General features: G+C 38.5%; 1 protein-coding gene across 2 annotated transcripts in view; it reads left to right on the top strand.

Annotated features, from left to right (window-relative positions):
* Positions 1 to 16,899, top strand: part of gse1b (Gse1 coiled-coil protein b) — a 264,508-nt gene that overhangs the window by 215,034 nt on the left and 32,575 nt on the right. For both annotated transcript variants that reach the window (XM_016253464.1, XM_016253465.1), the window contains one exon: positions 11,578 to 11,775. In XM_016253464.1, coding sequence (XP_016108950.1) covers positions 11,578 to 11,775 — 198 coding nt within the window. The remainder of the gene's footprint in view (positions 1 to 11,577; positions 11,776 to 16,899) is intronic.

Genomic DNA, 16,899 nt, shown 5'->3' with positions numbered 1-16,899 from the left:
ATATATATATATATATATATATATATATATATATATATATATATATATATATAACAAATAGGAAGAGACATTTATTTAGAAAGTAAACAGATTTAATGTTGTTAAATTGTGGGGTCTTTTGGTTGTCATTAGTTTTCAGGGGACACTGGATGGACGACTAGGGCTGGGCGATATAGCAAAATAAATCTATCAACGATATAATGTTTCATATCTTTCGGTATCGATAATTATTGACTAGAAATTTTTTTTTTTTACATTTAACCACTGTATTGTTAAATTAACCCAATTTATTGAGACAAGCATCAAATATTTTTAGTTTTAACAGTCAAACAGTCAATTTCTAATGTTTTATATGCAGATTAATAGGTCTTAAGGAAACTTTTGGCTTGTCTCCCGAGGCCACACGAGGGCGCAATGAGCAAAATAATGCAGCACATTTAAATTGGCAATGCAAGGAAATAACTGTATAAAAAAAAACGTGCATTACGTCTAAATTAACTCATATAAATCAAATATAATTTAGTAAATTGCATAAACAATTATGAACAAAACAGCATCATGTATCTATATCGTGCACTATATCGAACATTTTTTATATCGTTATCGAAGAAGGTGTACCGTCGATAAATATCCTTACCGTTTATTCGCCCAGGCCTATGGACGACTCAGTGGATTTGAGCTGGTGTGTCTGTGTGATATTAGTTATATAAAAGCAGTTTTGGCCCCAGATGCAAGTGTTGAGAACACAGCAGCAGTGTGTGACAGTAGCTGCTGTAATCCCTCTGGTGGCGATAAGACACGGCTAAACAAACGCAGCGAGTGTGGCACTGAAGCCTGAGATAAGACACACACATGCCCGGACCTTGTCTTATCAGCCTGAGGTTCATACAACATAGCACTCACTCTATGTGTGTTGTCCAGGTCTGTGACCATCATGTCTTGGTGTGTAAGTGTGTTGGAGGGCTTGAGGGTCATGCGGTGGGGTCACTGGGGTGAAACAGCGGGGCAGGTTGGAAGAGTTTAACGTCACCGTGTCACTTACGGCTCAGTCTTCGTAATGCCTACACTAGTCTGCTGTCCTCAGCTGACAGGAAACCCTTAGGGGCTACAACAGTGGTGGCCCAAAATCCTCTACACCCACACAATACATAAAAAGGCAGAATTCCTCACTCCCTGCAGTGCTCACACACTGTTGTTCTGCAATTGCTGTTTATAATAGGCTGTGTACACGGGAGACACACACACACACACAGGAGAAAGGCTTCATTATGAACCACCTGGAAGTGCCACAGCCAGCTGCCAGATCCGCTGAATGTCATATGGTGTGTGTGTATCTGTGTGTAAAGCTGCAAGGCTAAAGTAGCTCATGTATTTCATTCTCTCCGGTAGCATTTATCAGTCACATATCTGGCGATACCAGAAAGCATGAGTGACTTTTCAGAATTGTCACATTACTCATAATTCAACTCTTTATCTTCTGATCATAATGTGCTTCTCATTCATCACAGGTTTAATTTGATAATTGGGCAAACTAGCACAGGACATCTAGTACATTTTACAGTTTCTGCAATGTATTTACGTACTTTCTTATGAGGTGTACATCAATGTGGTACTATTTGCATGTTATTGTAGGCTAAAGTCTTTTGTACAGTTTGCCGCGTACTCTGTCTCTCTATCCACCAAAATGTCCTAGGCCTGAAAAAGAGACTCCTGCACTAACAGGTATTGTAAATAAAGATGAATGTTGTGAAATTATCTCATGTGTCGGTCAGCATATGAGCAGAGTGTGTGTGTGTATGTGTGGGGAACTGTGTGCCATCTCATCTTTTCAGACTACACTCTTAAAAATAAAGGTGCTTCACGATCCCATAGAAGAACCTTTTTGTCTAAATTGTTCCATAAAGAACCTTTAACATCTGAAGAACCTTTCTGTTTCACAAAAGGTTCTTTGTGGCGAAAGAAGGTTCTTCAGATTATAAAAAGGTAAGAAAGAGATGGTTCTTTAAAGAACTTTTGACTGAATGGTTCTTTGTGGAACCAAAAATGGTTCTTCTATGGCATCGCTTGAAGAACCTTTTGAAGCACCTTTATTTTTAAGAGTGTACAGTGATAAAACCAGTCATTCAGGGTCAAGCATGTGTTTGTATGTCTGTGTGTATTCCTCACACATTCTCCCCAAGGGCCATGTTAGTATGAGTCACGCACATACATGGGTAATTCCAGATGAAAGACAGTAGATAGCTCTGTCCTGCAGATCTGGACTGCTTTAATGAGCTGATAGGCAAATCTGTTGCTGGTTAAAGATTAAACGCTCTCCAGGGCAGCACACCTCTTATCTCAGCAGTAGGCTGCAGCATAACGGAGCCACCGGGATTATTGCCTCTGTGTGTGTTTACGCATGGTCAGGTCAGAAGTGGGCTGCTCACTAGAGCCCTTGTGTGCTTTGTTATGCTGTGGCCTGTGCCTGTGATTGTGTCTAAAAGGCAGCGGCTCGACAGTGTTCACATTACGGCGGATCAGCAGAGGAACTTTATCTCCAGAGCTTCACTGAGAGTTCATTTCACTAGTAGGCCTATTTCACCATTTTATTTGATAAAAACTGTTGTCATATAATATAGAAAAGTCTTCATGGGAGCCCTTCAAAATAACATTTGGTTTAACTTCAAAAAACTGTGACAGAAATGTGTTACTATTGTACAGTGTAATGTACTCCTCAAAGTAGCCTAATAATAATGATAAAATTATTATATCTTTATTTTTTTCTTCCATAATTTTAATAGGAATCCTCTGTGGTGAGGCACTTTGTTTGCCAAAAGAATAAAAGGAATTGTTACATTTTAATTTGAAATATCACGGTTTCACTGTATCACGGTATTGTCGTTACAGCTCTAAAATGTGTTATTTTTAAATGACTGGGTAAAAAAAAAAACCGCTGAACACAATATATTTTGTTTTTGAGCAACATACCGACTATTAGGAACAGTAGAATTTGTTTATTTTTTCTTTGATTTGTTTCCTAAAAAGAAGAGAAATAAAGACTGATGTCTTTATTTAACCTACTCTGTAATTAGTTATTTAATTTTAGTTATATATTTTTTATAATTTTAGTTATACATATCATTTAGTTATATAATTTCATATACATAATTTGATTTAATAATAACCCAATTTGAAGCAAAAACAGAATGTTCTGACTAGCTTTGTGAAATTATACTACATGCCTGAACGAAGCAAACGGCAGAAGCTCTGAATGAGATGCAGATTCACTCTCTGACAGCAGGAGGCGCTTCTGGAACATCAGATACAGCATTTCCTTGGTTACCGTTGTAAACAAAGCAGCACTGCGCTGAAACACTGCTTTAATACGAACTATACAGAGATGAAAAGAAAATACCACGTAAACTTTTCTGAAGAAACACAATCATATAAACCCCCAAAATCAATATTGAGGATTTTCTTCCAATAGTTTGTGCGTCATGAACAGTGAGTGATCTGCCTGCTACAGTATTTTTCTCTTTGTGTCCGTCTTCAGCGTCTCTGGCCTGTGTTAACGGACGTTTACAGACTTCATATTTTCACATAAATGACATTTTGGAAAATGATTGCATTGCAATGCAGTTTGTGCAAGTCCAGAACAGAGACGAGTTGCTTGCAATAAGACAAAAAACGGCCGGTTGCCGATCGAGTGAGTTCCAGGGGAAGCTCCTTAAGTTTGGCCATCCTACACACACGTGACTGACCACACTCCCACCAACAAGAGGGTCGTGTTACTCTCTACACTGCACTCAAGCTGAGGGATTCCTACACTTTCAGTCTTTAAGGAGACATGAAAACAGCGCATACCGCAGGAACGGTATAACGGAAAATATTAGTGGTTTTGAAACTGTGACATTTTAAAATCATAATTTCATAATTCAAACATATTTTACTGATTTCAATGGGCTTTACATCAGTGGTTCACAATCCTGGTCCTGGAGTATAACACTGCACATTTTTGATGTCTGTCTTATCTGACACCCATTTAAGGTCTTGGAGTCTTTATGAATGAGCTGATCAGCTGAATCAGGTGTATTTGATTAGGGAGAGATCTAAAATGTGCAGTGTTGGGGGAGCGGAATTGAGAACCACTGTCCTATAGGGCTGGGTTTTGACACAAATTTCACGATTCGATTCGATTCTTAATCACAAGCTTTCGATTCAATTCGATTTCCAATTAATTTCGATTCGATTCAATTCAGTATCGATTATTTTGGATATATATCAGGTACAGTACTTGCCCAATTTTCTCAAGGAAAAAAAATCTCTCAACTAATGCTGTAAAATATACATGAGAGTCATTTGGTACTACATTACTATAATATTGAAGGTTAAAATTGACTGATTTGTAAGCTATAGCATACAACTGTTAAAATTACACAATGACGTTTTTAAAATAATAAAGTTACAATTACATAATAATATTTCAACTTCAACTCGTTTTTTTTTTAAATATAAAAATTTAAATGGTGGCTGTCATAAAAAATTGATGGGATTTATTCAAACATAAATTAAACATAAGAACAGTAACTATTATAATGAATATGTTATATGGTGCATATATTTAGCAAAATACCCCTCTGTACAGTTTATTTTTCTGGCTGACTAATGAGTTTATGGTCACGAATATGTTTTTCTGAGGTAAATGTGACGTTACGTGACATTGTTTATAAGACTTTATATTGACGTCTTTGCGCGGCTGAAACACTGATTGAGCGATTACATGAGACAGGATACAGATTGTAAAGTTGTACTCTTTCTTTTAACTTACCTTCCGATGTTTAGTCATGATTATTTTGTGCTGAAACTGGTATTAACGTGGAGGAGATGATCAGTTCATGTGCGCCTCGCACTACAGCGATCTGTCACTCCACATTAAACAGCGCCAAAACGGCATTTATTGTTTGAATACTGCAATACAATGGACATAAATTGAAACCTGGGACTTTGTTTCATATTAAAAGCACCAAAGCACAATGCTTATTGCTATTTATTGGATGGGAAGTGTCCTTCAATGTTCCGTCCATTAACTGAAAACAGACTAGACTAATCGATTCTTGTGATTTAAGAATCGATATCGTTCTGTAAAAAAGAGAATCGATTAATATCGAGATATCGATATTTTTTACCCAGTCCTATATAATTTATTAGGTATGAAGGAAATAAGGATGTAAAAAGTACTTCAGTACCAAGTCAATACTACAGTTTAAAAAAAGTAACAATACTAGTCTTTATTGGTACTACCAAGGGAAAGCCCCATAAGTGTTGTGTGTGAGGTACTTAGTTGTTTGAGCATGTGTGCAGCAAAATGAGACACATTGTTGAGTTGAGATCAGTTCCTCCCTTACCTCTTTCTCTTTGTCTCTCTGTGAGAAATCTGTGAGCATCAACAGGAGGAAAGAGAACTGAGTCATTGTGGCCTGCGGTGATGACTTCTAGTCTTCTGTTTAACCCTTCATGTCCTGCACACACCTAAAACAAACACCTTGCCTTTGTGTTGGCTGGTTGCATCTCATGATTTTATGCAAATCAGTTGTGTTTCTGCATCTCTGGTTTTAGTGGAATTGATCGTGATAACTATGATTGATCGTGATAACTATGAATGAAAGTGTATCATGCTGCAGTCATTCTTGTGTTTAAATCGGAATATGTGAGCGGAGTGGAGCGGAGTGGAGCGGCAACAATTTTCCCTCCGTGTTCCGAGCATTCAATAATCACTTCGCTCCAGCTCCACTCCGGGTTCACCATTTTCCGCTCCCGCTCCACTCCGCGCTCACTGATATCTTAAACACCTTTGCTCCAGTTTTAGTGGAATTGATCGTGATAACTATGATTGATCGTGATAACTATGAATGAAAGTGTATCATGCTGCAGTCATTCTTGTGTTTAAATCGGAATATGTGAGCGGAGTGGAGCGGCAACAATTTTCCCTCCGTGTTCCGAGCATTCAATAATCACTTCGCTCCAGCTCCACTCCGGGTTAACCATTTTCCGCTCCCGCTCCACTCCGCGCTCACTGATATCTTAAACACCTTTGCTCCGCATCTGAAGTATTTAAGTATGTTTGAAATATCACAGTTCTGTTCATAACGTATATTAAAAGAAAAATAAATAAATAAATAAAATAACACAAGAGTTTCAAAGTGGCTTATTGGAGCACTAGTGTGCAAACTTTTTCCTACCACATTACAAGCTAAATAACATGGTTGTTGTCAGCATTAAATGGTATAATTGGTGTTTTTTGCGGTGCACATTTTGTTTGTTAAGATGAAAATAACAGTACGTTTTCATCAGTTATATTACCTACGGATCGCTGCATTTCTTACTGATTTCTGCTCATTCGAAATTGGATAGCCTACCGATGAAGTAGCACTGTAAGATTGCGTTGTTTGAAGCATTATTGAGAAAGCGATTGCGAGTGAATGTGTTGTACCTGTTTAAATCATTCTCTCACTCGAAAATATTCAGTATCTAGAAGGAACAAACAAATTCCTTGAGAACTATAACTTCCCGCTCATGTCCATTGCTGTCATCATAGCTTCACATTCTTTCTGATTTGAGTGGATCCATCTGTATCAAGCTAGCTAAATATGTTTATCATGTGAATTATTGCTAAATATGCAGTTATATTACAGGCTGTTGGCATGAATTGCACTCGTGGCAGAGCGGTAGTGGAGCGCTCTTAGAGTTGAGTTTTTAAAAATCTGCTCCTCCCTCCATTCAAAATTACACTGCTCCCCTCACATACTCTGGCTTAAATGAACAATAATCCATTACTAAATGTGATAGATATGTTGGCACTCTCCTACATTAAAATGATGGGTGTAAAATCGATTGATGACATTTATGTAGGAAAATTGTGATATAATGATAATATATCATCTACTGTAAGCAGTATTAGCTGTTGGAAATGGTGTTAGGTAGTGTTTATCCACCTTATTTTGCAATTAGGAAGTAAGCTATTTTTTTAGTTTTTTTTTTTTGGGAAATTGTTACAAAGTTTCAGTTAAACAAGTAGTTACTATGGATTTGACCATTTCCAAACAAGACGCTTAATCAGTAGTGCAAGTAGTTTTACATGTTACAGCATCTTAAGGACAAAAGCTTGTCACCCATGTGTGGTAGTAAGTGTGATATAAGCATAATAATATAATAGCTTTGTTCCTTTCACTTCAAAACAAATAACACCTATAACTCCTTCCTATATGAAAACACAAAAGTGTCACAACCAGAATGAAGGGGTACACACTTTTTTTGTTTTAGTTTTTGATTAAATGGCTAGTAGTGGTAAAGAAAAAAAAAGTATTGCTGGTGTGAACTGCCCATTAGTGCTTGTTCTCATCTGTCTTGCAGTTTATGTAGGGGTGGAGCACAGATGTGCCTTTGAGAGAGCGAGACATGGGGGAAGGAGATTGTTGTGGTGGAAGAGCATGTCAGAACGTGCCACCACCTCTGGATCAGGATCTTCATGAACACACAGAAAGAGGGAGAGAAAGACAGGGTATCCCCCTCCCCTGTCTCTCTTTCTGTGTTATCTCAGAGAGGCAGAGGAATTATGGGTGGAGAGGAGGAGGGTCATGTGACATTGCAGCAGCTGCTACACTGAACGTTTCACTTGACGAAAAGGGATTGTGTGTGTGTGTGTTGCTTTGTTAGATAAGCTCCAAACGTTTTTTTTTTCTGAAAGAGCGACAGTTTGTGAACTAAGGAAGTAAACGGAGACAGTGTGCTTGACGTTAATTTAGAGGTGTTGTGATTGTGTGATACTGTGTTTGCAGGGCTCGCAAAATCGCTAGCCCGACGTCCCAGGGCTATTGTGTTTTCCAGTCGGGCTACCAAAATGTATCACCGCTCTGCCCGACGGGCTATCTTAAAGGGGTCATATAACGCTGCTAAAAAGAACATTATTTGGTGTAATGAAATGTGTTTATGCGGTTTCAAGTTAAAAAAACACATTATTTTCTACATACTGTACATTATTGTTTCTCCTCTATGCCCTCCCTTTTTGAAACGCGTCGATTTTTACAAAGCTCATCGGTCTGAAAAAGCGAGGTGTGCTGTGATTGGCCAGTTATCCAATGCGTTGTGATTGGCCGAATACCTCAAGCGTGAGACGGAAATGTTACGCTTCTCACCATACTGTTGATGCCGTGTCCCGGCCGGAGCAACGAGACAAAAACATTAAAACCCATAGCACGGATCAGCTCCAGGCATGACGAAGCGGATATCGTCCTCTTTTGGAAGGACAAACAAAGTAGTTTCGCTTTCACAACGAAAAACACAGCGGCCTAGCGTGAGGGGAAGCTCCGGCTTAGCGTGCGCTGAGGCCGGGATAGAGTGAGCTGAGGCGGCGGGGTCGAGAACGGCGCGCCCGGTGGATCCGACGAATGAGCAGCAACCACATGTAACGGACCCCGGGCTGGATTCGGCTTTGTCCACAGTGAAAGTTGATGTATTTCCTCAGCGACCAGCACAGATCAGCTCTAGGCATGACGAAGCAGATCTCGTCCTCTTTTGGAAGACCAAACAAAGTAGTTTCGCTTTCACAACGAAGCACACAGCGTCTTCACGACATGGCTGCAGCGTCAACAAAACTACAGTGAGGCTAAAAGTTACGCCTTCTTTCTTTGCGTGAACATTTGGGCGGCGTTATGCAAATCTTCCTACATAGTGATGCGGATATGTGGGGAAGTGTTAGAACCAGCCGGAGGTATGGCTGACTCTGAACTTTTATAAAGAATATCTCTTTGGATTTGAGACTTTAGTCTTTGCAACTTTACAGATCTTCTTTATGCACCAAGAGCTTGTAACACTCCAAAGAGAAAGGAAAAATTTAAATCGCATCATATGACCCCTTTAAATGCAAATCTCCCACGGGTCCTTAAAAAATCCTAAAGTGAGTTGTATCAAACTTAAGGCCATAAAAAGTTTTAAATACATTAAATGGTATAATAAATGTCTTAATTATAATTTCAAGAGGTCTTGCAGTTAGGGACGGAAAGACAAGCGTCGCGATACGGCTGGATTAAACTTCAAAAGGCAATGATGTCATTGAATAAATATGAGCGCTGCACGTTTCAAATCAAGACGCGGCGTGGATGTCTTTATTTGAATGTATCTGAAGGCAACGGACTGTCCTCAGAAACGTGTCGTTGGCATTTTAATTTCATTTGACCTATAATTCCTGATAAAGCAGCGTTTATGAGCGCGGAGCTGCTTTGTGTACAGCCGTTACTGGGGAAAGCGCAATATTTCAGCGCTCCTGAAGCACCACATCGTGGCAGAGAATGAATTTGCATTTCCAATAAGCCTTTCTTGCTGTTTATGGTCAGATCAATGCAAATGTCAACTCATGTTTTTACGCAGCAAACACAGAGTTGTAAATGAGGAAGAAGTTAATGTGCCTTCTAAAAATCTAAACAATTAAGACATAATTTTTTATGCTTGATTTATCCCTTTTCATAAAAATGGTCTAAAGGCTGAAATGCTATCGTATAAGATTTTTGTTTTTGTGAAAAGCTGTATCTGAACTGTAAATAATGTAATTTTATGGCCCAATACTGCATGTTACTATAGACATTGTCCAACCCCACTCATACAGTGTTCATTTTACTATTGCAGCTCTTAAAATGGGTCATAAAAATTGCCTTAAATTATAATTGTTTTTAATTCTGCAGATACCCTATAAATAGTTAAATAAAATTCCTTCCTTCATATTTGTTGATATTTGTGTATTGAAAATATTTTTGATTGACATTTAAACTCCTATCTGATTTTCTATCTGATTTTCTATATTTAAAAAAAAAATCTTTTTTTATTTGGGCTAGTTAAATACATTTTCGGGCTACCAAAATCTGAAGAGTACCTCCCCGAAGGGCTAACAGGGATTCTGAAATTTTGCGAGCCCTGGTTTGCGACTCCCATCATGCATCTGTGAGCTGGAATGTGAACACAGTAGTGCTGTGCATCTGCACTGTGTGAAGGGTCAGTCTGAGGATCAGCGTTTCAGTGCAGCTGTGGTTTGTTTCATTATTAATTGCTCTGAGTGGTTTGTGTGTAGTGCAGTGGGTGAACGGGTCTTCAGAGAGCTCCTCTATCTGTCTGTCTGTCTGTCTCTCGCACCCCTGTTTGTACTGAAATGATGGTGGATCTGTGATTGGCTCTAAGAACTGGCCTATGTTTCTACTGCCATGAAAGAAAAAGATTAGTGAGGCACTGATTGTTACTGCAGATCCTGCCCACAAACAAACTTGGAGTCAACGCTGGCATTCGGCAGGGATGAGGACTGTTTGAAAGTCTTTTTTCCACTTAAACTTTGATGCACATCTTCTCAGTTTATTACGTCAACATATAAAAGATGTGATAGTAAAACAAGCAGGAAATTGTTTTAAATCATAACATTAGTAATATTAATTATAACAATTTGACAATCTCAGCAAAAATATCACTCGAAAATAAATATTTTTGGTTGCAAATGTGACCGTTTTAGGTGCAGTCTGGAGCTCTGTTTGTTGTTGGCTGTTTTTCAGGGTCGTGATAGGCACCTAGTCAATTAGTGAGCTTGAATAGGCTACATATTAGATGATTGTCTAGGCCCCTGTAGTTGTTTTTTAAAATTTTTATGATAATATCAAAACATTAAATTTTAAATTGTTACATTTTACTCTGCAATAGTAATACATGTCTGTCCATTTCTTTTCAATTAAATAAGCTTTTATTTTGGCAGAAAACTGAGTGTATTTTTTAAAGAAGCATTTCTTTCCAGATGGAATATTGAAATGCTTGGTGAACTCTCAGAACAGTTTTGGAGATGGAGTATGTGTAGTGCATCACGTATACTTGAGTATATGTAGTAGATAGCAGATAGAACAGAGCACAGCTTATTCTTTCTAAACACACACAGAATATATATTTGAGTAAATTGCTGCATTTTGCATCCTTTTTCTCCAATTTTTCAAATTCTCCTTTGCAATTTCTGTAAAACACGTCTGATTGATATCAGGTGACCCCAAAACCAGCCTAATTACTCTGGGCTTTCATTGATGCCTGGCCAGAACAGGGCCTGATTGAGCACCACAAGTCTTGTCTCTTTCTCTCGATCTGGTAGTTGAGATGCTAACATGCATTTTTCCAGGCCTGTGTTCCTCTATTCTTAGTCCAGATTTAACCCATCACTTCTGCGTATGGATTTATTTTTTTGTGATTCTGTATTTAATCAGTGTAAATTAAACAAAGCATGTTTAATCTGTTCATGTTTTTATGTTTTGGTACATATACTTTTAGAGTGTGTGTGTGCGCGCGTGTGCTTGTGCGTGTGTGTGTGTATGTGTGTGAATCCTGGCAGACAGACAAGCTGATCTTGGGCATAATCTTTGACCTCTTCTTCTTCACCTCTGTCCTGCAGCTGTTAGGGTCAGACAGTGTTTTTATGTGTCAGGCTTTTTACGTCCTCTTCTCAGTGAGTCAACCCATCAGTGCAGGGTCCATGTATTTCCTGTTTTTTGCTTTTAATATCTCACTCTGCTTCTCTGTCTCCTTCAGGCATGAGCCATGAGTCAAAGTCACCATCGTTAGGCATGATTTCCACGGCTACCCGCACCACGGCGACAGTCAGTCCCCTCACCCCGTCTCCCCTCAACGGTTCTATTGTGCCCAATGGCAGTCCTGCATCTCAGTCCACCCACTCAGGATTTGCCGCCGCCCTGCGCAAGCTGGCCAAGCAGGCAGAGGAACCCAGAGGTAAGCTGTGACCCCCTGACATTTGATCCCTGACTCATGTGTCAGTGCTCCAAGGACACAGATGTACCCTGGGTGTCGTCCCCTTATTGCTATGAAAATGACCCTTTAGTGGAATTCAAACTGGATTGAATGAAGTCTGTTTTCCTGCACGTCTTGGTCATGTTTAGTGGCCCACTTGTGCTAGACCACAGTGTTTACTATGGCATCATCTCAACAGGGTCAGTAGTTCATGGCTTGGGTCATGATCCAGTGCTGTTGGCTTCTGGGCCTCATGGAGATTGGGTGAAAGAGCTGTGTTTACTGAGCTGAAAATTAAAATTCTGCTGCGTCTAATACTACGTATTAACATGTTTGGAAAAAAATCTGAGCAGGCTACTTTATGTTAGTTATGTGAGCATTAAAAGTAGTTTGGTTGTTGAGTAATATTGTATATTATATATTTTATAACAGTGCTTCTCAACCTGGTTCCTGTAGACCCCCACTCATAACACTACACATCTTGGCTGTGCCCAAAAGCTAAAAAATGCTGCCTCCACAGGCAGCATACATAGGTAGGAAGGCAACAAGGCACGTCCGAATCCAGTGATCACGACACATCATGTCTGCTGAGATACCTTCATCTGATCGATTTTTTAAGGAGGTATATATGTATCCATTGCTGCCTATGATATCCCACAATCCTGTGCATTCGATTCCGTAACAGTTGAGCTAAAAAAACAAAGATGCATCTAAAAGTTTTGGTTGGCTGTAAATGTTTTTGATGAACTTTTTTCCACTTTCGATGTCATTTCTAGCTAGACATTAGTACTGTAGTAATTTAATATTGACTTAATTATCTCCAGAGTTTTCTCTATTTTGTTAAACTAGATCATTAAACTATTATGCTGTCTCAGAAGTATGTCCGAATACATTTTCAGGAGGTACGCTAAAGTCATTACCTGATAGGGCAGCAAGTTTTCAGACACAGCCATTGTATGCCTCCCTAATCAAACACACTTGATTCAAGTGATCAGACTCTTAATACCTGAAATGTGTGTCTCAAAAGACAATAGAGACGTTCAAAATGTGCAGTGCAGGAACAGGGTTGAGAACCACGGTTATAATAATAACTTTTGTATTTTGTTTTTAACTCAGGTTTTACATTGCTTTTTTTTAATCCCTTGGAGAGATGAGTTCTTTCATATTTGAATCACAGTTCTCTCATTTGAATTAGATCATCTGTGTTTGCCATTTTTGTTGCTTTTTATTGAAGATGATCAAGGTTATAAATGCTGTCTGCTGGGCCCTCCATCTCCATCCTGCTTTTTTGTGCACAGACACAATATGAACATATCTGTAGAAAACGCCACTCTCTGTGGGCACACAGTAATATCCAAAGTATCCAAAAAATGAAAATTCTGTCATCATTTACTCACCCTCAAGTCACCAAACAGTTGATGGTAGCCACTGATGGCCATAGTATGGAAAAAAATAATATGGACGTCAATGGCTACCGTCAACTGTTTGTTTACCAACATTCTTCAAAATTTTGTCTTTTGTGTTCAACAGAAGAAAGATATTCATACAGATTTGGAACAACTTGAAATGGGTAAATGATAACAGAATTACAATTTTTGGGTGAACTATCCCTTTCAGAAAGGAAGTAACCAGTTTGGACCAGATCCTGCTGCATTACTGTGTGCCGACAGAGACTGGCATTTTCTACAGATACGTTCATCATGTGTCTGTGTACACATGGATGGTATTTGTGTATGTAGCCTGAGGAAGGTAGTAAGGTACACAGTACACACACACATTCTCTACATGGTGCTCGGCTGTGTTTGTAGACAGCGTCTCAGCAGGGAAGCAGTCTTTAACAGTCTGCCAGAATACCACATGTTTCCTGTCTTCTCCTGCTTGTCCCCTAGTGTGTGCTCTCCAGCAGACCCAGGAAGAGCTCTCAATATAGAGAACACTTTTGTGTGAATGGCTCCAGCACCCTGCTGTGAAGATGTCCAGAGATGTTGTGAACCCACACAACATCTCTAGACTTAAATTGTATGTATCCTAATATGTTGTGTGTAAAATGCTGGATTTACACTATAATGTTATTTGAGGACTACCGGACATTCAAAATACATCCTATAGGCTACTGTCTTGTCCTTCAAAATGTGCATCCCTGTCATTGGATTGCAATCGGATAAGGGGCGTTTGCAGTCTCAGTATGGCAGCCGCAGTGGATGGATAGACTACCAAAACGCGAACTAGCGATCTAAAACAATGGCCTCTGCAGTCTGCACCCAAAGGGGTAGGGATAAGGTGACCAGTCGTCCCGTTTTTCCCGGGAGTCACAATTTGTTGTCAATTAACCTAAAGGATAGGTGGAATCGCGCTGATAGCAGTGCTCTCTCTCACGCACGCTCCTCTTCTTCATTTCTCATATACAGCGTGCGAACAGTTCTCAGTGCTCAGATACACACACAGCAGTCCAAATGTCTATCGTGTAGAGTATCTCACATAAATACAGTCGGTTATGGATTAAGTGAACGTAAACAGGTGGGTGAAAACTGAACGTGTGTCAGTATTACATGCATGCCTTCTGTCTTAAAGGGGCAGCATTAATTAAGTACCTATCCGTGTCATTAATGTTAACCAACAAAAGATGTTAAATAAATGTACACATGTTAATTAAACCTACTGTATCTGAAAAATGAGTTTAATTTGTATCTCTTTCGTATTTGTCTTATTGTGCTTCTTTTTCATAAATTATATATATTATCTATATTATATATGAACAACTATTATTTTTATAGTTGCTCCCTTTTCACTACTGTTAAAGGGATAGTTCACCCAAAAATGAAAATTGTCATAATTTATTCAAGTTTTTCCAAGTTCAATGCTTGATTGAAATTTCTCATAAGCTTAATTGATTTGGTCTAAAGAGAGAAGAATTAATTACTCTTTTTGTTTGAAAACTACATATAAAATGCCTACCAAAATAAATGTTGGTAACTGCAGTTTGACTAAAAGTAATGACTAAAAGTTGACAAAAATGCAATGACTTTTCATCGACTAAAACTATGAAAGACTCAAATGACTCAAATGACTAAGACTATTAAGTATTTTCATCTCAAGATAAAGACTAAGACTAAATCAAAAATGCCTGTCAAAATGAACACTGGTTCTGTGCATAATTTGCATTGTGACCATTCTCAGCTGCTTCAAATAGTCTCTGAATTTGACCAAATTTGTGAGGTACCTGACAGTGAATCAAGAATGAAAAAAGTTTTTTTTTTAAGTTTTGATTGACACTTAGCCTTGATTAAACAAGATATCCTAACACACCTTTATGTTAAGTTATGTTGAGTTATGTCCAGTTACACATTTGCATGCCCCTAAATGTCAAATAAAATGCAAACTCTGGTTGGTTGACCATATTGTTTCTTCCTTTGTGAGCGGTTGGGCGCTTCTTGGTCAGAAAAAATTGCAATGTGGAGACTGCTGATGCACAGCTCTAGCACTCAGCTAGCTGTGTATCATCACCTGTGTTAACTTTGCCTTCTGTTTCTCATTGAGTCTGTATATCTGTAGCCCATCTGTGGGTGGCATTTAAAAACAGATAGTTGATGCACATTATGATTAGGTCACTCTCGCTGTTAAAAACAGCTCTTGAAACGCCTCTTCCCAGTGTCTGTCTGATTTGTCTCCAGTCCAGACAGCTGTAGGTGGGCTGTAGGAGCTTACAGACTGGTCCAGTGAGAAGGGTGCGCGACAGTGATCTGAATGATGGTAGGTAGTGTAGGTTGACTTCCCGTTTCCCAGAACTTTCATTTATTTCAGTTGCTGAAGCAACAGAGTGTGTACTTAAACATGCCATTCCCGCAGTGAGATTTCCTGTTAAAGAGCACATAAACCTGCAAAAATAATGAATGAATTGATATGATTGATATAATGAATGAATAAATAAATAAATCTAAATTATGTGAAATAAATATGTATGTAAGTGTATATACTGTGTATGTACCTAAATAAGTAAATTAGTGACAAATTTAATAATAATTTTTTTTAAACACCAAAAAAATTAAGTTTTAATTTAGCTGTAAAACAGTAACTTGTGTATGTAATAATCAGTTAATTAATCAAATGTATTTAATTAACACTCAAGTAAAAAACTGAGTTGTATCCAAAGATTTAAATTCTTTTTTTATTTATTATTAATATTAATTTACTAATGTATCCATTCAATTAGTAATAATAATAATTTATTGAATTTATTTTTTTTAAATGTTTTTATTTACATTTATTTTACAATTATTTATTTATGCATTTATTTATGTATTTATTTATTCTTGTATTTGTTTTCATAGTTATTTATATTTCACAGTTATATTTCCTCCAATATGATAATAAGGGGGTGGTCCATTTAACCCTATTTATTCTGTCCTAGATGCATGTTCCATCTACGCAACACTGACAGATAACTAACAGTCAGAAGTCAGAAAAGGGGCAGATCCAGGAGTAAAGTTGAACGTTTTACTGTTAGGTTCTTTCCTCAAGAAAGAATAAGAAATGAATGCATGACATGACACTATTGTATACTCAGTATTGGATTACAAATGCTAGTCAACCATTTATGTACGAGATAATTGGATGCAACATGAATGTCAAATGTTTATGGTTGCATACTAGACACTATTGGGAAAAAATAGTTGCAGTATGCAGTACACAAGTATTCCTTTCTGAACATGGCCAGTCTGTCTCTCTCACAGCAGGTGTGGTGTGTGTGTGATTAACTGCTCCATGTGGACTTGGATATTAAAGGGCTCATCTTTTATCCAGCAGAGAGAGAGACACCGGAGTAGAGGGGAGGAGTGAGTCTCTACTTCTGGTTGAGAAGAGAGAGTGGCAGGCGTGGCCCTGGGGGGTAGGGTGTACCCTGTTTTTTGTGGCCCTCCATCTGGAGAAACCGGCTGCATAAATACACACGCACATGCACACACACACACACACACACACACATCGTCACACTCACATAAGTGATGGTGGCTCTGTTCCACAAACTGGTGACATTTTATGGCGTCATAGGTATGCTCCTGTGAAGGCTGTTCAGAAAGGTAAGTGTTGGCATCACAAGCTTCAGATAGG

This window comes from Sinocyclocheilus grahami, unplaced genomic scaffold (genome assembly GCF_001515645.1).
Source record: "Sinocyclocheilus grahami isolate Dianchi unplaced genomic scaffold, SAMN03320097.WGS_v1.1 scaffold1184.1, whole genome shotgun sequence".
NCBI lineage: Eukaryota > Metazoa > Chordata > Actinopteri > Cypriniformes > Cyprinidae > Sinocyclocheilus > Sinocyclocheilus grahami.
The sequence above is the reverse complement of the archived record's forward strand: the minus strand, read 5'-3'. Positions and strand labels throughout refer to the sequence as shown.